The sequence below is a fragment of the Pipistrellus hanaki genome (genome assembly GCF_964339955.1).
Source record: "Pipistrellus hanaki genome assembly, chromosome: 12".
In the NCBI taxonomy this organism is placed as follows: domain Eukaryota; kingdom Metazoa; phylum Chordata; class Mammalia; order Chiroptera; family Vespertilionidae; genus Pipistrellus; species Pipistrellus hanaki.
This window is the reverse complement of record NC_140514.1, coordinates 1,220,310-1,241,116: the sequence shown is the minus strand read 5'-3', so window position 1 is coordinate 1,241,116 and position 20,807 is coordinate 1,220,310. Positions and strand designations below refer to the sequence as shown.

Sequence of the window (20,807 nt, the reverse complement as noted above, 5' to 3'; positions counted from 1 at the left end):
GGGGGGTGTGTGTGTGTGTGTGTGTGAGGCTGCAGCAGGAAGCGGTGGGAAGAGCTATTTAGAATTCTTACCTCCAAGTGGTTACTCCGAGGGAGGGACAGGGAGAGGACACGCCTTCTTGCTGTAGGTCTTCAGGAAGACGTTACCCGTGTATGTTTTGTAGCTTAAACGTTAGAAGAGCCTGGCCAGTGTGGCTGGGTTGAGAGCACTAAGAGGTTACCAGTTCGATCTCGTCAGGCGACACAGCCAGGTTTTGGTTTTGATCCCTGCATACAGGAGGCAACTGATCGATATTCCTCTCCCTTTAAAATCAATAGAACATATTAATTTTTCGAAATAGATTTTTAATTCCAGAGAGGGAGAGGGATAGAAACATCAATGATGAGAACACAGATCGGCTGGCTCCTGCACATCCCCTCCTGGAGACTCAGCCCGCAACCTGGGCATGCCTCCCTGACTGGAACTGAACCCAGAACCCTGCCTTATCCACTGAGCAAGACCAGCTAGGGCTAACTGTAATTTTTAAAAAATATCATATGACCCTTAGACCTATAGTTTGGGCCAAAGACAAAGAAGTTGGCTCCATTACAGAAATAAATGTATTTCATTTCACGTAACAAGATTTACAGTGAAGTTTGTCACCAAAGCACAGGGAATGGGTGGTCAGTGGTAATAAGTTTATAAGTCACAAGAGGTGAGGCCTGACCAGCGTTGATGGAAGTGAGTGGCTGGACAGCTGATGTCTGTAGCTGGACTGGGGCTGTGAGGGGAGGGGGACGCGCACAGCCTGTCCCTCTGCAGAGGAACCATCGCCTGCTCGGTGGTTAGATGCCGAGTTAGCACTGCAGGGTGACGGCCCTCAGCAGCAGCACCTGATGGGCCTGTGCGGTTTGCCAGTCTGCATGCTGTGTGCCTCAGGAGCCGGGACTATCAGCTTACAAATGAAACAATTCAGTGCGCCTAATACCCTCACACAGGAGACATAAAAAGTATCTTCCTGTCTCTGAAATTGAATACATAGCTATTAAACAGAGGAAACATCGCTGAACCCCAAAAGCTGTAATTTTACAAATGTAGAAATTAAGGAACTTGGCAAGAGGATCAGGAGGGAAGAGATAGAAAGGGGGCTTAAAACTTGATAATCTAGAAAAATTAACTCAAATTCAGAATATCAATATGAAAGTAAGTTATTGTGCATTTCCTTAAAATGTACAGTAAGACATCCTGGTTCAGTTGCTATGAACAGACTCAATGAAAAATCCTCGCCGGAGTGCGTGTTTATTGATTTTAGAGAGGAAGGGAGAGAATTTCGATCCATTGCCTCCTGTATATGCACCCTGACTGGGGATCGAACCTGCAACCTGACCGGGAATGGAGCCGCACGTTGTGGTGCAGAGGACACTGCTCCAAACAGCAGGGCTCCGAGCCGCCTGGCAGGGCGCTGTGAGCAGAGTTTTAGTTTATTGGGAGCTGCATCCGTGTCTAGAAGTGGAATCAATAAATCCTACACGTTTATTCAGCATTCTAGAGCAATGGACAGATCAGGTGGTAACTGTGGTGTGCTAGGGACTGGAATGAGAGCCACTGGCCGTCCAGAGTAGAGAGGCCGCCCCAGGCAGGAACGTGTTTCCCTGTAAGTGACGGCAGCGGTCAGTGCACCGGCGTGAGGGCCTCGTACAGTCTCTGCGCGGCCAGCTCCACCATTTCCCGGAGCGACTCGTCATCCTCGCTTCCTTCCTCGCACTCGGCAGTCTGCAGGAGGAGACACAGACGTTACTGCACAGCAGGGAAGTGACTGCTCTTCTAGCACACTCATCCCGGCGGGGGCAGAGGGGAGCGGGCGAGGGCACCCAGCCCTGCCCCCTGTGGGCGGGCATGAGCTCGTAATAATCCGGTTCCCTTCCAGCTGTAAACACTCTGTGCTGTTAAATACTTCGCATCCTACCACAAACACTCCTCGTGTAAAACCGAGGAAAGAAACACCCTAATTCTGTTTACCTTTCAGCGTGTAACCTTCTAGCCTTTAGCTTTACGTGTAGACTTCTTACCGGCTAGTGCGTAAGCTGCCCCACTTAACGATGCCGGCGGACACTGCGCTCAGCGGCACCAGATCCTCTCTGGCCGCCGGCTCAGCCTGTGTGAATATCACTGCTAGTGGCACAGACAGGGGTGGCTGGGAACCATGATGGGGAAGTTCTTAGTTTACTTTTCTATTGAGGAAATAATCAAATAATCACCTAAATAATCAAAGACCATGCAAAAGAAATTTTAAACACACGTTATCTGTGTAGTATAACTGTTCTAATCTCCGGAACAGCCCTGCATGGCTCAGGACGGGGCAGCTAGCAGGGGATAAGAAGGAAAAGGTCATATATAATAACTTCAACAATAAAGATTTAAACAAAACAAAACAGCCCTGCGAGGCAAAGAACTTACTCAGGCCTGTGAAGTAATTATGCAAAGTGGGCTGGGTGAGAACAGAGGCGCCCCCAAGGCAAACAGGAGGGCGGGGCCTCAGAAGCCCAGAGCCCGCTGGTGCCGGACTAGGAGCCCTGAGCTGGCCCGGGTGCCGGCCAGGGAGGCCACGCGGCCCCTCGGAAAACAGACGAGAAAGGAAAAAGCAGGAACGTACACCTTCTCCTATGGGTTTGTAGCTATGAATAGGGGACATACAGACAACTGTATGCCCACTTTGGCCTCACCCTTGTAGAGTAATATAAACACAACTTGTAAAAAATAGAAATAAAAAAATAGGAAGAAACTGGAAGGAAGTGCTAAAACACAAAACCAACTTGTCAGGCGTGGGGTCACAGAGTTCTCTGCTAGGCCTGGAGTCGCAGAGGGTTTTGCCTTCACTCTGTTTCCTAAATGTCTGGAGACGTAGGGGCAGCTCTTACCCGGGTCTCCAAGTTGAGGTTCGCAGTCCTCCCGTCCACGGTGACACTGAGCAGGGAGCCGTCCTTCACGCTCACGCAGTCCTCCCCGAATATGTCCCTGCGCACACAGCACAGCGGTGAGACGCATTCTACATGTGCCGCAGTTTTAGAGCTGGGCACAGTGCCATCGTTCTGAGATACACTCATTAATTAGTATTTCATTAATGTTCTAGAACAGGAAAAACACAGCTACCACTCATTAAGAAAGCTCTGTTCCAGCAGGCACTGTGCCAGGCACTTACATACATGATCTCCACCTGTAAGCGTGCTGGCGAGAAGCCCCTGTACACACGGGGTTTGCAGGGCGTGTGCAGGTGACGGGCCTGCAGCCCCGGCTGGTGAGCAGTGGAGCCGGATCAGACCTGGCCTCCTGGCTGCCCCTTTCAGTCCCCCTGGTCAGGCACTGCGGGCCCGGGGAGCCGGCCCATCATTAGCGGCCACGCTGTTCCCGTGGGTCACACACATGCAAACAGCAGGCCGGCCGGCAGTGGGCCGGGTGAGGAGTCAGTGGTCAGTGAGGGTTGGAGACTGGCCAGCCGTCAGCACCGCCCAGGTGTTGAGCTGGCACAGGGGGTGGGGGGCCCAGGGGTGACCGCCCAGCGTTCGTGGTGATAAGTTCCTTTGCACGAGTGTAACCAGAGCACCAGGATAAACACTCCATTTTAACCGCACACACACGTACAAAAGGAGAGAAAAGGGGTCATTTCAGGTATCAGCGGTGGTTTGTGTGGGAGCAGCCAGGGCAGCCATCCCACATGCCCACAGACTTAGCGACGGCGTGACAGCTGACTGACACGGCATGACAGGTGACGGACACGGCGCACTTATGCACGCACTCTCTCAGCCCTGAGGTGGCTGTGAGCCTGGGCATGGCTCAAGTTACTGTTTCTAACACTGAGGGGTGTGTGTGTGTGTGTGGTGTAGATGTGTGTGTGTAGGTGTGTGTGTGTGTGTGTGTGTGTCTTGTAGGGGTGTGTGTGGAGGTGTGTGTGTGTGGAGGTGTGTGTGTGTGTGTCTGTAGGGGTGTGTGTGGAGGGTTGTGTGTGTGTAGGGGGGACAGAAACGGGAGGGGACAGGCTGGGAAGAGGACCCGGTGGAGGGGGCGGAAAGGTCAGCACCCGTGAGTGGAGTCTGGCTCTAAGGGAAGAGCTGCGTCACGGTCCGTCCACACGATGGAGGGGCGCCTGGCTCCTCCACGGCCGCAGAGCCGCTGTGGGCCCCCCAGACAGCACGGGAGCCGACACGGAGCGCCCCAGCAGGCCTCTCAGCCCGGTCCCAGGGCTCCCTCCCTCCCCCGGCCTGAGGGGGCCACTCACTGCAGCATGACCTCCAGCCTCTTGCTGTACACGTGCATCTCCAGCTTCTTGGACGCCTTCTGGACGGCAGCTGCGGAGAAGGAGAGTCTGTCTGTATCTGTGTGCACTCATCCCAGCCAACACCCAGGATGTTTCTGAGACGTCCGTCACAGGCGTGTGCCAGCCCCACGGCGTGTGCCAGCAGCTGCGTCTGGGCCTGCCCGGCTGGGAAGACGTGCACGGGGTACATTCACTGCCGCTTCCCCGGCGGAAGGTGCTCCTGGCAGACAGGAGGGTCCTCTCTCACAGCTCCGGGAGTCACGCACACAGCCCGTTTTCCGCTAGGCGTGCTGGCTAACGGGGCCAGCGGGACACTTCCCGTTACCGAGTTCCCAGAGGGACTGGCACTAAGAGATTTCATCGTAGAGCGAGGTGCCACCAACTTCCACAGCACAGGGAAAACACTAGTGCCGTGCACTGTTTTGCGTGTGTTTAGTGCTGTCAAGGCTACAGGAAGGAAAAAACAGGAGTTCAAGCAGCTAGCACTCCCCTTTCTGCTGTTCAGCTCCAACACTCCAGAGGAAAGGACTGACTGCGCAGTGAAGTGTAACAGAAGAAAGTGGGATGCTGTACCTTTCCGGACTCTGGGGTTTGATTGCACCTCGAGGACCACGGTGGTCACGGTGTCGGCATACATGTCGTTGGCGGGGTTAGCGAGCCACTGCAGAGCGGAAGGCAGAGTTAGGAGGGCACAGCCGGGCCAGCCGCCAGGGACAGACCTTTAATTTACGTAAAATAACACGTGAACACAGAACAGCTGGCCTTGTAGCTGGGAAACTTGCAAACAATTTCCCTGCAGCCCTGGGACAGGGAAACAGACAAGGCCGCCTTTGTCACCCCATCCCAGAATGCCAGCCCATCAAACCAACCATTCATCTGGTGTGGGCTCCGATTCCACCAGCAGGAATTTAAAATTCTACCAGTGGGAGCCGGGACCGGTTTGGCTCAGTGGATAGAGTGTCGGCCTGCAGATTGAAAAGTCCCAGGTTCGATTCCGGTCAAGGGCAAGTACCTTGGTTGCGGGCACATCCCCGATAGCGGGTGTGCAGGAGGCAGCTGATCGATGATTCTCTCTCATCGATGTTTCTAACTCTCTATCCCTCTCTCTTCCTCTCTGTGAAAAATCAATAAAATATATTTAAAAAAAAAAAAGAATTCTACCAGTGGGGCCCTGACCAGTTTGGCTCAGTGGATAGAGCGTCGGCCTGTGGACTGAAGGGTCTCAGGTCCGATTCTAGTCAGGGGCGTGTACCTTGGTTGCGGGCACATGCCCATTGGGGGAGGCGTGCAGGAGGCAGCTGATAGAGGTGTTTATCTCTCATTGATGTTTCTAACTCTCTATCCCTCTCCCTTCCTCTCTGTAAAAACCAATAAAATATATTTAAAATTCTACCAGTGGGAACACATTTACCTAAGCTAGTAACTGCTTGCCTTGGTGGACGTGGGTCGTGTTAATGTGTGTACTTGAGTGTTCAAAGTCCCACTCTCTTAAGATGTGTGCGTGACAAGTTTTAATGTGACAGAGTGAGGTTTTATCTTGAGAATGCTAAGACCTGTTGATACACCTGAAGGCGGCCTGGGACACTGTAATATCAGCTCCAACACAATGGTATTACGGGACAAGGACTGCAGCTGTGCGCAGGGCGGCCGCCAGCCTGCAAGCTGACCCGTCCCACCTGCGCAGCCGCAGTCCCTGTATGCACTCATCACACACACTGTACGCCACGCCTGGACTGGTGGCTAGTTTCTGTCACACAGACAATGCTCGCTATGCTGCATGTAAAGCTGATCTTGTTAAGAAAGCTATACTCTCCGATAATCTTTTCCTGATTGGGAAGCTAACTTCTCCACATGTAAACTCTTTTAAACTGGAATTTACGGGAGGGAGGGGTTGGTTAATGAGGTTAGATAGGTTTCAGATGTACAGTTCTATAGCACATGAGCTGCACACAGCACTGTGTTCACCACCCCAGCCAAGTCTCCACATGTGAATGCTTAAACCGTTTTCCTCCGTGTTTGGGTAAACAGTCTCATCTTACTTCTAACACCACCATTCCTGGTTCCTGTATTACAGTAATATTTTTGAACACTTTCAAAGCAGGTTTTTCTTGAATTTCTAATTCTTCTACATCACCTGAAAGAAAGAATTAGAAGATGTACATAATTTCCTGATAATCTGCCAGAGGTATAATTATTCATTTGTTTATAGGGACAGCGGAATTAAAGCTGACACATAATGGAAAAAGTTAATAGCGTATTTGTGTGGTCAGATTTAAACAGCTAGTGAGTTCCACATTAATTGCTCAGAGTAACTGAGAGATCTCAATATGGATTATAAAAGCCCATACAACTAGAATGGATTTGCCTCGGACGTTAATATTTCATCAACAGCGAACCGTGGTGACGGTCACACTTCTGTTTTTATGCCGAGATTAGCCACGAGCATCTTAACATTCCCCAGAGGCTCATCAGGCCCAACAGTCCCTCTCCCCTCTGGCTTCTCGGGGCTACTCCTCCCGCAGGGCAAGTCTATCCTTAACGTGAGCCTTCTGGCTTCCTAGGCGAGGTCTGCGGTGAAAAGGGTTTCCTCTGCTGCACTTTACGGCAGCACGTGGCCACCCGAGGGGTGAGGGACATGTTGACAGGGCAACCTGCAATTGGAGTGCTCTGGCCTGTGAGCGCCTCTTTCCTTTAACCGAGTCTCTGCCCCTCGCTGCTGCCCGCAGTCCCCGCGGACAAGGGTCTCACAGTAAACAGAGGTTTTCCCTCTCCCTGGCCTCTGCTCGGTGGCCCTGTGCCCTGAGAAGACCTGCCGTGTACGGTGCCAGTAGAACAAGGAAAACTCACCGAACAAAGACAGAAACAGATAAGACTTGGGTAAGTAAGCTAAAGTAGATTTTAAACCCAAGGAGCAAAGACTGCCGATATTTTTAGAATTTTAAGTGGACTGAAGACGATAAAAGGTATAATGGGATTTTAAAAAATGGATGAATAATGAGTAAATTTTTAAGCTTCACCTAAAAGTGGTATGACGAAGTACAAATAAAATTTGTGCTAATCTGAGACAGTTACCAAAATGAAACCATACCCTTTCCTAGATACATCGTTACTTTAAAAAAAAGTGACTGTCACTCAGTATACACACCTGTCAGTTTCTGTAGCTGGTGATGGAGCAGATTAAAGGGGCCGTTATAGGGAATGGCCTGGGTCTGCTTCACGGTACTCATGGCCAGGTCAGTGTAATCTGCAGAGGACACGAGGAAAAATGCAGGTGAAGGAACAACACTAGTCCGGCAAACACAGCTTGCAAACATCCTGGAGTGAAGGAAAGAAGTAAAGCAACCGAGAGCACGTTTCAAGCAGCAAGGCGCTCCTCAGTTCGTCCTCATCCTCGTTCCCCTAAGCCCCCGCTGACCCCGCAAGGTTAAGCACCCCACCCTCCTGAACACATCCGGCCCCTCTGCGTCTGCAGCCAGCACACCAGCTGGCTGCCACTTCTCGGGCTTGGCACCTCCTGGCACACAGCCGCCTGACGGGCACAGCCTTTCCCAACACCAGGGCCCGCCGTCTCCCACACGCGGCCCGGGCACCGCGGCCTCACTGACCGACACGGGGGCTGGCTCAGAAAGACGCTTCTCTCCTCGGCAGCGCTCCCGGGGCGGGGGCTGTGCTTCTGTGACCTCGGCCCTCCGGCCCACAGCAGGCCAGGCTGGGTAAGAGCCCTGGCGGCTGGAGGAAGGACGGCCGACGGCCTGCAAACTGCCCGTCCCACCTGCATTAGCGCTGAGTTTACGGCAGTCTGTGAGCAGCTGTTCCCGTGGACACAATCCCACACTGACTGCCAAGCCACACTGGCCCAGCATGTGCACAGCTCAGGCCACCAGGCTCGGAAGCCACATAAAACCACAGGCCACAAAGATCAGTGCCTGTGTGGGCCACCTTCCTTCAGGAGAACATCGCTCCACTGACGGGGAGGACAGCGGCACGTCAGCAGGAGCCGCTGAGAGGCAAGCCTGTTCCAACGAAGGAAGAGCCGCTTCACCAAGAACTGAAGTGTGAGCAGTGCGGGGGAGACTCATTCCCCATAAAACGAACTGGGTCGTTAACTTCCGCCTATTGATCTGTTATCACTCGGCTGGCATCTAACATGTGGCCCCTGGGGAAGAGAAGTTTTCATAGACTTTCCCTCTCCAAGCTAAAACCGAATTATGTTTGACGCCTCACACTGCACTTACTGGACAGGTCACAAGGAGAAAGTATGTGGTAATTGAAGTTTCTCTTCACAAGGATTCCTGAGACGCGCTGGCCTTGCTCTGGCTTCTTGTCTGCTAAGAAGCCCATGACCTTGGCCAGTTTTTCCCCTCTGAAGTTCAAGGTCACCGCTTCCGTGTTCCGAGGGTTATGGACCTCTATGTGGACTTCGTCATTATCTTCATATTCTCGAATCAGGGCTGCTTTCAATCGGGCCATCTCGTTCTGTTCTCCGTGGACTAAAATCTAACGGAAGACATGTGAAAGGGCACAGGAAGGATCCTCAGTCCAGGTAACCACGGCCTTTCTGTGAGTACGAATCAGTTAAACGTCCGGTGGAGAGATGTCACTACGCACAAACCCGCATTCTTATGTTCCTGGGGGGGCAGCAGAGAGTGTCAGAAACAACAGTGGCGTTGGGGCTGGTAGGTCTGAACAGGTGCCCATGTAGTGGGAAATTAAAGGGCACCGCTTGCCCTACACACGTTGGCTCAGTGGATAGGGTGTTGGCCTGTGAACTGAAGGGTCCCAGGTTCAATTCTGGTCAAGGGCACATGTCTGAGTTGTAGGCTCCATCCCCAGTGTGGGGCGTGCAGGAGGCAGTTAATCAGTGATTCTCTTTCATCATGGATGATTCTCTCTCTCCCTCTCCCTTCCTCTCTGAAATCAATAAAAATATATATATAAAAAAAAAAGAAGTGTATAGCTTGCCCACCTCCCAGGAGAGCTGGGGGGACGGGTGCTAGGAGAGTGAGCTCCGTTTATGTGCTGCGTGGACAGAGGCGGGTCTGATCTGAGAACCAGCCGCTGCGAGCGGGTGTGCTTGCCCCTGTGATCGCCAAAGGAAACCCGGACTCACCACGTGAGGCGGTTTCAAAGCGCGGATGAACTCGCTGGTCTGCTGGTAATCCGTGTGAGCCGAGAAAGAAATGTAATCCACAGACATTTTCAATGGCAGCTTCTGTCCAGACATGGTGGTGATCTCTTCGGGTTCGGACATGATGTGCTGTGGAAAACAAAGAACAAAATAAACCACCCACCTGGAGACGGCACATTTCCCACTTCCCATGCAGCCGTAAACTCACGCTACATTTAGGACCGTCAGCACAAAAACCATTCTAATGCCACGGACTTAGTAACTATTGAATGCTATCTCCTTCATCAAGCAGACATTCAATCAGAAAGCTAGGCGGGGAGTTAAAACCATGTGGCTGGAGTGCGAAGCGGCAGTGACCACCCTCCGATGAGGAAGGCCAGCGGCCCTCTCCGATCTCCTCTGGAAAGAGCTTCCAGGGAGGAGGGTGCACATGACGGGCAGTGCGTTCCTATTCTGAAAACCTGGTGTTTAAAATACATTTTTATTGATTTCAGAAAGGAAGGAAGAGGGAGATATAGAAACATCAATGATGAGGGAATCGTCAATCGATCGATCAGCTGCCTCCTGCATGTCCCCTACTGGGGATTGAGCCCACAACCAAGGTACATGCCCTTGATCGGAATCGAACCCAAGACCCTTCAGTTTGCAGGCTGACGCTCTATCCACTGAGCCAAACTGGCTACGGCTGAACATCTATTTTAAATACACAGCTAACGATGTCTGAATGACTCACAGAATGAAGTAATAAAGATGAGCAGAGCGGAATCCATGTACTTAGGAAATAAAATGGACGTTAACCGGCATAGGCGATGGGGAACAAGGTGCCTGGTGCTCAGAACCTGCCTCCGGATCCTGCACATGCCGCCTGCCTCCCTGCGGCTCACAGCAGAGCGGCAGGAACACAGGCCTGCGCCCAAACCCTGACAGCCTGTCCAGAGAACACTGTCAGTGAGCCTCGTCCCGTCACCTACGGTGTCCATGTTTGTCCCAAATGGGATCCTTCCTCTGTCCTTACTGCACCTGACGGTGCTCCTTGAACCTGAATGCGCCTCCACCCGCCTGGGATCAGGCCATGCCCCTCAGCGCCTGCGTCACTGCTCACCCTCACCACCAGCCCGGCTAACGGGCTCCCTCTCCTTCAGCAGCAGGGCCCCGCCTCCAGGCCCGCACCGGGGAGCGCCAGCAGGGCTGCCCCGGGTGCTCGGCGGGACCGACCTTGGCCAGGGTGCCCTCCACGCAGTAGCCCGCACCGGGGAGCGCCGGCAGGGACGCCCCGGGTGCTCGGCGGACCGACCTTGGCCAGGGTGCCCTCCACGCAGTAGCCCGCGATGATGACGCCGTTCCTCTTGTCGGTGCACCAGCTCTCGAAGAGCTCCCGGGACAGGCCGCTCTGCATCATGCCCGGGGACGCCATCACCACGCTGGGCCCGATGTCGTCAAAGTGGTCCATGCTCTGGGCGGGAGGGAGGGAGGGGCGGGTCAGGACCAGGCTGTGACCGAGCTTTCCCTATTTCTAATAAATCACAAAAAGACGGCCACACGACTGAAGGGGTCATGACAAGACTAATAAACAGTTAGCCCAGTTTCCAAGTTCCTGACAGTTTGGACTAGGAATGAAAGACAACCAAGTGAGGAAAACAGTTAGCTCACAATGACCCTCAAAACCTGCTCTGGCAGCTCGGGGGCCGTCACGCCTCCCCAAGGACTCACAGCTCCCTCTCAGGCCTCAGCGATATTTTGAGCTGGCCTAGAAATCTAACCAAAAAAATGAACACTGTTTCTAGGGAAAACTCAGCTCTAATTACTGAAACACTAACCTAAAATATAAGGATTTATGAACAGAGCTTATCTATAATTGGAAAACCACTTACAATCTGATTGCTGGGGGGTATTACTTTATGATTAGAGCATGAGTTTGGATGAAACAACATATACATTTTAATGAGAGAAAATCAGATTTCATTGAATGCTCTAGAAAAGTAAACAGGAAAATGTTCACATATGGAATTTATAATGCTAATCATCAAAAAGATGATTAGGTTTGAGTAAGAACAGAAAAACCTAATACACAAGATATTTTTCTCATCAGGACTTGTTATTTCTGCGACAAAAAGGCTCGAGTTATTCAGCCTCAGTGAGCAGTGACAAGGCAAGGGGACTGGGAGCAGGGGCCGAAAGCACGCCCGCTGCCAAGTTCCTGACTCCATCAGAAGTGATGGCTGCTGGGGAGAGGAGGGCTGGGTGAGGACCCGGGCTGCTGGGGGAAAGGGGGGGCTGGGTGAGGACCCGGGCTGCTGGGGGAGAGGGGGGGCTGGGTGAGGACCCGGGCTGCTGGGGGAAAGGGGGGGCTGGGTGAGGACCTGGGCTGCTGGGGGAGAGGGGGGGCTGGGTGAGGACCCGGGCTGCTGGGGAGAGGCGGGGCTGGGTGGGGACCCGGGCTGCTGGGGAGAGGCGGGGCTGCTGGGGAGAGGCGGGGCTCAGTGAGGACCCGGGCTGCTGGGGGAGAGGGGGGGCTGGGTGAGGACCCGGGCTGCTGGGGGAAAGGGGGGGCTGGGTGAGGACCCGGGCTGCTGGGGGAGAGGGGGGGCTGGGTGAGGACCCGGGCTGCTGGGGGAGAGGGGGGGCTGGGTGAGGACTCGGGCTGCTGGGGAGAGGCGGGGCTGGGTGAGGACCCGGGCTGCTGGGGAGAGGCGGGGCTGGGTGAGGACCCGGGCTGCTGGGGAGAGGAGGGGCTGGGTGAGGACTAGGCCAGATGGAGGCCAGGCCTCTCGCCGGGCTGCTCCCGGTGCGCCAGCCGCCCTGCCCTCCCTCCACGAGCTCTCACCTTCAGGTTACTAATGTGTTTGAAGACGAAGGGGTTGTTGATGTTGATCTGCTTGCGGATTTTGTCGTTCATGGCGTTCACGTACGTCTGGTACACGGCCATACACTTCTTGGCCAAAGATGACGCGTAGTATATTGGAATATCGTGGAGTTCCGGGTGATTCTGCCAGTACTCATCTGGAGAGAGTTTATGAGATAAATGTCATTTTGTTACATGGGGTAGACAGTCCACATACTAAGTGACACGGACAATTAATTAAAAAATTCAGACGAGAAATAAATGAGAGCACGTAAGCATGCTTTAAAGGGGCAGGGAAGCATCAGCTGTCTCCCTCCCTCAGCGATGGCCCTCAGCTCTCCGCAGGCCGCTGCAGACGGTCAGGCACACAGCGCGGACGCTCAGAAGACTGGGCTCCCAGAGGAGCCGCAGCATGGCTGCCTGTGAGGGGATCATAAACCCACACCCACAGCCACCACTGCTCCTCCTACCGTCACACACGCTCACGGAGGCATTTGGGAAACGAAGGAAAGTAGACACTCATTCTCCAGAGCTAACTTTCTAGTCATTTGTGTAATTTGTACCTCACTAGGGTCAGAGTACATACTGTTTTGAACCCTATTATTATTATTATTATTTTTAGAAAACCACCTCTTAAAAAATTATTTTTTGATTGACTGGAAGGGAGAGGGAAAGAGAAACAGAACAGAAACATCAGGAGAGAATCACTGATTGGCTGCCCACCGCACACCTCGTACGGGGATTGAGCATGCATCCTGGGCCTGTGCCCTGAACGGAAACTGAACCGTGACCTCCTGGTTCATAGGTTGATGCTCAACCACGGAGCCAGACTGACCTCCATTTTCCGGTCCCCTTAACATATTGTGTGAATACATGTAACATGACCTTTTCCCTATAATGCGATATTTACTGACACATTCCTATAAAAACACTGAAATGATTATACCCTACTGACAGGATTTCTGTACATCTCATTTACTTCCCAGAAGTGGAACTGGTGGGTCAAAGGGCAGCATATTCTTTCCTTCTGAGGCTGATGGCAACCAGAAAGGCACACCACTTATGCTCGCAGGAGCAGGCTGATCACTGTTCCTCTACCTTGACTCTGACCCTGACCCTAATCTTGATCCTGACCCTGACCCTGACCCTGACCCTAACCCCAACCCAAACCCTAACCCTAACCCCAACCTACCCCTAACCCTAACCCAAATCCTGGCCCCAATCCCTACTTCTAAATGCAGAAACGGAAGCCCAGCAAAGCAGAATAATCTATTCAAGGCAGGCACTCCGGGTTCTAAGAATCTCCCGAGCGAAAAGGAAAAGACGCACCTAGAATCAGGAGCAGCTCCTGAGCCCTCCCGAGAGCAAAGACAGGGATGAGGCCGCGGCCGCCTCTGTTCACAATGTCGTGGACCGTGTTGCAGAACCGTGCCTCTCGCTCCTCCCGCTTCTCGTGGATGTGGGTCCCGTACGTCGATTCCTAAGCGACACAGCAGACGGTGAGACCAAGCCCGACGAGTCCAAAGGACAGAAAGCTAAGCATCATGAGATGCGAAGCAACGCGATTCATTTCTCCACTAACATGCTACTTACTTGGGCGTGTACTGTTAGAACACTATTTGAAAGAACAGATAAGAATGTTAGACCTAAGACCTGGTGAGGTGATAAAAATCCTTTATAAAATGGAATCAGGAAATAGTGTAAAAATGTAGGGTAATTCACCTAGACAAAAACGTGTAGGCGGTCCTAGTACCCGACTTTAGACCAGAGCTGATATACTTAACAGCAAGAAAGTGGAGCTGCACTACGAAGAGAGGTCAGAAGACTAAATAGTATAGCAAGAAAAGATACGTTTATATCCAACCACATATTATAAAAACTAGATTGCAATGTTTTTCCCCACTAGAAAAAATTCTGCTTACATTATCCTGACTGCAATCCCATGCACTAATACTTACAATGATAAGAATATCAGGCTTAATATTTGGAATTTCAGCTGCCATTAAGTGTCTGTCTTCTTGTCGTGAGAAGTCACCTGTATACAAAAGCTGTGAGAAGAGAAAGCTGGAAGGTTAGGCTTTGGGAAGGGTTCATCTGAGTACTAAATACATTTACTCACAAAACCTGGAAGTGGAAATAAACAGAACAGCCCACAACGGATACTGTGATGCCACCCTGTGTCCATCTGAGCTGGTCACAGACCATGCAGCATTCCAATCAGTGACTCTAGCTAACGGGGAAGAATCCTCCCCCAAAGAGAACCTGGATCTTAGCAAACCTGAGAAGTGCTCCGAACATCTCAGAGAAGAAGGGCAGAATGAGGAAAGAAGTCCACTGAGGAATATGGGAAAACCATAAAAAAAGGGAAGATAAAAATCATTGGAGGGTGTGCATCAAATTTCAAATGAGAATTTAGATCTGCATTTGTGTTATCTTCTGTGCCTTTGAGCAAACAGCAAGAAAAAATGATTTAGAAACATAGGACAACTCAATGTGTAAAAATATTAAATACTATATAAGCAGCTGCTGAAAATTCAGGACACTATTACACTAGAACATTGCTTTGCAACTCTGGCTGCACATAAAGATCGCCTAGAAAACCAAAAAAAATAAAAATAAAAAAGGGGGGAGGGGGTTTGAGACTACACCATTTTGATTCAATGGGTATTTTTCAAAAGCTCCCTAAGTGATTCTCATGTGCATCCAGAGTTAAGAACCACTGCTTGCCCGGCCAGTGTGGCTCAATGGTTGAACATCAACCCATGAACCAGGTCACGGTTCAATTCCTAGCCAGGGCACAAGCCCCGGTTGTGTGCTTGATCCCCAGTACAGGGCGGGCAGGAGGCAGCCGATCAATGATTCTCACAGCTCCTCCCAGCCATTTTCCAAGGACGCTGAGGAGCTGCTGCTCTGGAAGTGGGAGGGAGCATTACACTCAGATGCTCATTTCACTCTTTCCTCCCGCTTCTCACAGAAGCACTGTCCTGGGGTATGGACTATGACACTCAAGCGGAAAAAGCATGGACTTAATGTTCTCTCCGGTTTCAGTGTCTGGACACTGAGTCCTCGGGAACGTTCCTCAGCACCAGCTGGCGGCAGCGGCTCTGCACGGCCTTCTCGTGGAGGGAGCGATAGGGCAGGGAGTACCTTCACGCCCGCGATCTCGATCATGAACATGGCCGCTCCGAGCACGTGGCCCGCGTGGTAACACCAAAACTTGATTCCTGCGACCTCCTTCACTTCATGGAAGTTGATGGTTTCGATTTTGTCCATGCTCTCTTCCAAGTCGGTCTCCGTGTACAGCATGTCGTCCGCTGATATGTTACTACATTTTTATAGATCCAACAAAAAGAATTCAGGGCAAGATTTTTAAAAAGTCCTTGATCTCAAAGTAACTATGGATGACAAACCCATGAAATTATTTCTTCAAATTATATTGTATGGGTTATATTATCTAGAATGTCTTTGCCGCCTCCTGTATTCTTTTTTGCCCTGTAGTTCTAATAAAAATTTTAGTGTGTACAACTAGGAAGCATAATTTTAAGCAGAGCACACAGTAAACTGAGCAAAGTACTCTTTAGGCTAGTACTTCTCCACCTTTGTTCTATTCCAACGCACCTGAGAAACTCCCTCACACCCTGACCCAGGAGAGATCCTGACACAGTGACATGAAAAGATTTCTCTACAAAGGTTAGCGTAACTTTTCTTCTGAAGATTATGCTAAGAACTTCCAAAAAGCAGGAGAGCGTAGTGGTGAAGGACACAGGCTCTGGAGCCAGTCTGCATGGGTCTCTTCCTGTGACCATCGCAGGTGAACTACTAACCACTCTGTGCCTGTCACCATGCATTTTCCATCACCTGTAAAGTGGGATTCATAGCGGAACCTGAGCCATGAGGTTCATGTAAAGGTTAAATGCGTTAACCACATTAAGAACTGAGGACTGTGCCTGCATGTGGTAAGTAGCATTAAAGTGTAAGGAGTACATTTACTACTAACGATAACTCTCTCATTCTTTTGTATTTACATATGCAGAGTAACAAATGGCATCTTACAACGCTTGGAATATACATATTAAACAGTCAACTTTTGAAGGCTAATAATTTGTGCTGTAGGGATCACAAAAATGCCACAAATTTTCTGATAAAAGAAGTTTTCCTCTTGCAACTGGAAGAGACTTCCCTAGGGAAAATTTTTCATTTAAGGTAGTCAATTTGCTTTGATCAGATAATCTAAAATAAGATTTCAGTATATATCACTGCATAATGTATTTGGTGTTAATTAACATTTATAGAATATTGTTGTTATACTTTACAACTCACCTAAGTTACAAAGATTTAAAAGAATGTTAGAACTACGTAAGGACTTTAAGGCCAGAAGGTGCTAGGTACACAGTGGGTATCCAACAGGCGGTTCTGAAAACTAAGTTAACGACAACCTGGTGAATAAACAGTGAATCCTTTCAAATACCAAAATGGTCCATATCTTGAGCCATCTACACTAACAAAAGAGTAAGATGAAAATTGAAGGTACCTTCTTGAAGCAAAATAGCCAGTTAGGAGTATGCAAATCAACCCAACGAAGATGGTGGGTTAATTTGCATACACAGGCCCCCAGCAGTGGGGTGGGATGCTTGCATCATCGCCATGGCGACAACGCAGGCCTCTGGGCAGCGTGGGAAGGCGGAAGGCGGCTCTGGCTGGAGCGAAGGTGGTGCCAGCAGCCAGGGGAAGGAAGGCCCATGCGTGCACGGATCTTCACGCATCGGGCCTCTCGTATGTGTTATTTAGAGTCTAACAGAGCAATTTACCTGACTTTGACGTAGTCTGAAAGAAGCCACCTGTAGATAGCTTTAGTAGCATGCGTCATGAAAGTTCTTCCTTTGAAACTCGTCTTCTGCAGAAACCAGGGCAGAGCTCCACAGTGATCCAAATGGAAACTTAGGAATGAAAAAGATCCTGTCAATTCTTAGAACAGTACCCATCACATATACAGGGAGGGAAGAAATAATGTAGCTAGTCCGAGTGTAAGAAAAAGATACTAAATGTATTTTCAAACATCGATCACTGCATCAGTGGTAATTAGAGAAGAATACACCCAGTCCTCTCCCGGCCACAGACGTGACAAGCCTCGCAGGGGCATAACGCTGACCCGCTGCTGTTTGTGAATGAAGTTCCTATTGGAAGCGACAAGACGTGCCCTCAGGAAGCCTGGGGAAGGCTTCCCTGGCCTCAAGCTGTAGAGCGATCCTAGGCACACGCTCTTTGCCTCACTGCTCCGGAGGGAGGAACACAACCTCCCAGGAACTGCTCTCAGCTGTGATGACAATGCTGAGTGCGGTTTTAGACTTAGACGTTGGCAATATGCTTCCGGTGGAAAAGACTCTTTTAAACTTCAGAACCTTAGCACCTGGTAAAGAATGACTTTTATAGTAAAAGTCTATGGAAAACAGTGTCGTCAATAAGGAAAAACTTACTGACTAATGAGCAGGAGGTCAATCTCAGCGGGGTCAATTAAATCGATATAAGGAAGAGCGTCCATTCCTTCCAGGCCAGGGTGGATCCCACAGTCCAACTCAGAGAGAGAGACAGATTATTTTATTAAATAAATACGTTTTATTAAAATTCACCCATCGAATAGACAATGCTATAACTGATCCATCACACACATAATCAAAATGGACTCTATATACTAGCGTTTGGGTTAGGACGTTAGACCTCGAGAGTGGAGGAGCGCCTTTGTGAGCGATAGTCCAGGAGATCTGGTGGACGGTTTTACGTTATAGAATGTATCTTCTCAGTTTACAGGTTTTTTGTCAAATTACAGAGTAGAAGTGTGTGTGAGTTTTTCCGCATTACCATTTTAAAGCACAGACTACATATACCAACTAAGAAACATTTCTGGGAGCTGAACAGCTCACTGCTGGACGAGAAAAGCCCTGCCAGCCAGCGCGGACAGAGCGGTGTTCCCCAGCCCACGGACAGTAATTACCATTATCTTCCTGCCTTTGAACTCCAGGATGATGCATGATCGTCCCACTTCTTGCCCAGCTCCCCTGCGAACATTCAAGGGGAGACATGAAAACAATCAAAACCAAGCCCACGGATTCCAACTCTTTTACAGCTCACACTGAGCCCACCTGGCGGCCTCTCACGGAGGGGGTGAGAGTCCCACAGAGTCAGGGAAGGACAGCGGTAAGGTGTGGAGCGGGGAGAGGAGCGGCAGCCTTTGGGAGCGCAGGGAGGTGCTGCTGGTAAAGTTGGGAGAGGTGGTGGGACAGACTGGAGAAGCCCAGAGGCTAACGTTCACCCCTGATGTGAGGGTATGACGATGCACTGAGAATGCAGCTAGCGGTAACACAGGCCATTTAATAATACTTTTAGAATCAGCACTGAAGTGTAAGCCTATCAGCTCTGCAAAATCCTCTCACCTAAGATCACAATATGCATTTATAGGGCGGTTAAACGGAAATGACTTCTTACACCTGTGAACCTCAGGCCCTTTCTTTTTACCTTGCTATTTCAGTAGAGCTGATGCTGTTATAAAACAAAACCCCGAGCCCTAACCGGTGTGGCTCAGTGGATAGAGCGTCGGCCTGCAGACTGAAGGGTCCCAGGTTCGATTCCGGTCAAGAGCATGTACCTTGGTTGCAGGCACATCCCCAGTGGGGAGTGTGCAAGAGGCAGCTGATCGATGTTTCCCTCTCATCGATGTTTCTAACTCTCTCTCCCTCTCCCTTCCTCTCTGTAAAAAATCAATAAAAGATATTAAAACAAAACAAAACCTGGAAACTTACTCCAGACCCCCCCTCTGCCCTCTCCCCGTACTCCTTGGCCGTTTGCAGCCATCGAACTAGGAATGTGCGTCATCCTAACACCCGTTAGCTCCCTTCCTCTCCCTCCCCATCTCATCAATCTACAGTCCCATAGGTTCCCCTTCGTTCTCTCTCAAACCCGTTTCTTTCCAACGCACTGCTGCTCAGCCCATTTCACTCATCCCAGGCTTACTGCTTCCTGTCAGCACTACATTCCCGCCACGCACCCCATCCTTTTATGGATCTGCTACACAGCTGCTGCAGGAGCAGTCTTCCAGCCTCCCCACACCCGTTTCCACTGGATCCCACCCCTGTAACTGAGGCGAGAGCCAAACTCCGCCCTCAGTGCACGAGATCCTGCCCAGGAGGGGCCCTGCTCACCGCCCCCTCTCATCTGCTAATCTGCTCCACGGCCAGGGGGAAAGTGGCCCCACACTGGGACCCTCTCAGTTTCACAGGTGCCACTTCCTGCGGCTGGGACATCCTCACCCCATCCTTGACCTGTCTGTGACTCCTACTCATTCTTTTAAGGCTCAGCTCGTGCACCTCTGAGACAGCACTCCCTCCCCTCTCCACGGCACTCACTCAGGGTGGTTATAACAGTAACCATGCACCGAGAGAGAGACTCGCTCAGCAACAGCTGCCACAGTATTCCCACTGAGGAAACAACAGGGTTCGGATTTCAGGGCTGACGGCCAAGTCCCGGTCTCCCGGTGTTCCCAACGAGAGCTCTCTGGTGGTTTTTCACTGCGCGCTGCAATTCCCTCCAAGAGGGTGAATTCGGGTACCTTGCCCGGGCCTTATCTGTATCCCCAGCGCGCGGTGTGATGCTTGACAGCGGGCTGTGGGCACGTGAGGAGCGGACAGGTGAGCCGGCAGGAGCTCGGCAAGTCCGTGTTGGATACATGATGGGCAGATACTTCCAACCTTTTAAAAAGTGCATCCATCCATGTTGTGCCAACACCTACCGTAACAGCAAACAAACTGCTTTGGCTCCCCGCACCCTGTTCTCCCTTTCTGAGCGGCGCTCCGGGTCTGCCCCGCGCTTCTCCCCGGAAAGACCAGCCCCACACGGCACCCAGGGCTGGGTTCCGCCCCGGCACCCCTGCTTTCCCTCCTCCCCCGCTTCCTCCCCTCCCCATCCTCCCAGGGTCCGGGCTCCACAGGGAACTCACACCAAAGCCCCCACTGACTTCCCCACTTTCGCATATCGGCAAATGCCAAGTCCCGGAGGTCGTCCTAACAGCCGACTGCGTTCTTCCCCGCAGCGCCGCCGCCTCACCCGGGCCTCAGCTCGGCCCGCCCGCGGCCGCAGCACCAGCGCCAGCTCCCCGGGGGCTGCCACTCCCCGGCGGGTATGAAAGCGCCCCCAGGGGCTCCCCACCCCCAACTCCAACCCCCTTCCCTACGATCGAAGGAAAGCACCACCCATTCCACCCCGCAGGCCCCTTCGGCAGCCGCGGACCGGGGCGGCGGAGCGGCCGGCCACCCCGTGAGCCCTCCCCGCCTCTCGCCGGCCGCTTACAGGGGCCGGATCAGCAGCTGGTCACTCTCCTCCGCAGGGATCGCGGACATCGCGGAAGTCCGGGGGCGACGCCGAGGGGAGCCACCGGGCGCGGGAGCCTTCCTATAGTGGAAGCATAGCCACGGGGAACCGCGCTGGGGAGAACCCTACCGCGGAGAGCACAACTTCCGGCGCTCCGGCGCCCGCGGCGCTAGGCTCCTCCCCCACTT

General features: G+C 51.7%; 1 protein-coding gene and 1 long non-coding RNA gene across 3 annotated transcripts; one reads left to right on the top strand and one right to left on the bottom strand.

Annotated features, from left to right (window-relative positions):
- Window positions 1–1,489: 1,489 nt before the first annotated feature.
- CPSF3 (cleavage and polyadenylation specific factor 3) lies at window positions 1,490–20,801 on the bottom strand. 2 transcript variants are annotated; one of them, XM_084900086.1, is made up of 17 exons: window positions 20,599–20,801; window positions 18,251–18,314; window positions 17,736–17,833; window positions 17,070–17,198; window positions 15,409–15,586; window positions 14,220–14,309; window positions 13,591–13,741; window positions 12,244–12,419; window positions 10,714–10,872; window positions 9,402–9,548; window positions 8,527–8,788; window positions 7,437–7,535; window positions 6,331–6,425; window positions 4,865–4,952; window positions 4,253–4,322; window positions 2,898–2,994; window positions 1,490–1,752 (listed from the first exon to the last, which is right to left on the bottom strand). In XM_084900086.1, exons 1-17 carry the CDS (start codon window positions 20,646–20,648, stop codon window positions 1,651–1,653), a joined length of 2,055 nt encoding a protein of 684 aa, XP_084756212.1. In that variant the 5' UTR covers window positions 20,649–20,801; the 3' UTR covers window positions 1,490–1,650. The 2 variants fall into 2 exon arrangements, 1 of the variants encoding a protein (XP_084756212.1); XR_014796442.1 differs by lacking the exon at window positions 6,331–6,425 and having other exon boundaries at window positions 20,599–20,785.
- On the top strand, window positions 4,959–5,778 carry LOC311630743. The gene is made up of 2 exons (XR_014796446.1): window positions 4,959–5,229; window positions 5,471–5,778. It is a non-coding gene; the product is annotated as an uncharacterized lncRNA (long non-coding RNA).
- Window positions 20,802–20,807: the final 6 nt, after the last annotated feature.

Bases quoted from the DNA above. Each gene is read 5' to 3' on its own strand.
- CPSF3 (XM_084900086.1), bottom strand. From the start codon at position 20,648: ATGTCCGCGATCCCTGCGGAGGAGAGTGACCAGCTGCTGATCCGGCCC. The intron at 18,315-20,598 runs GTAAGCGGCCGG...GAATGTTCGCAG, and splicing joins CAGCTGCTGATCCGGCCCCT to GGGAGCTGGGCAAGAAGTGG. The intron at 13,742-14,219 runs GTAAGTATTAGT...TGTGTCGCTTAG, and splicing joins AGCCTGATATTCTTATCATT to GAATCGACGTACGGGACCCA.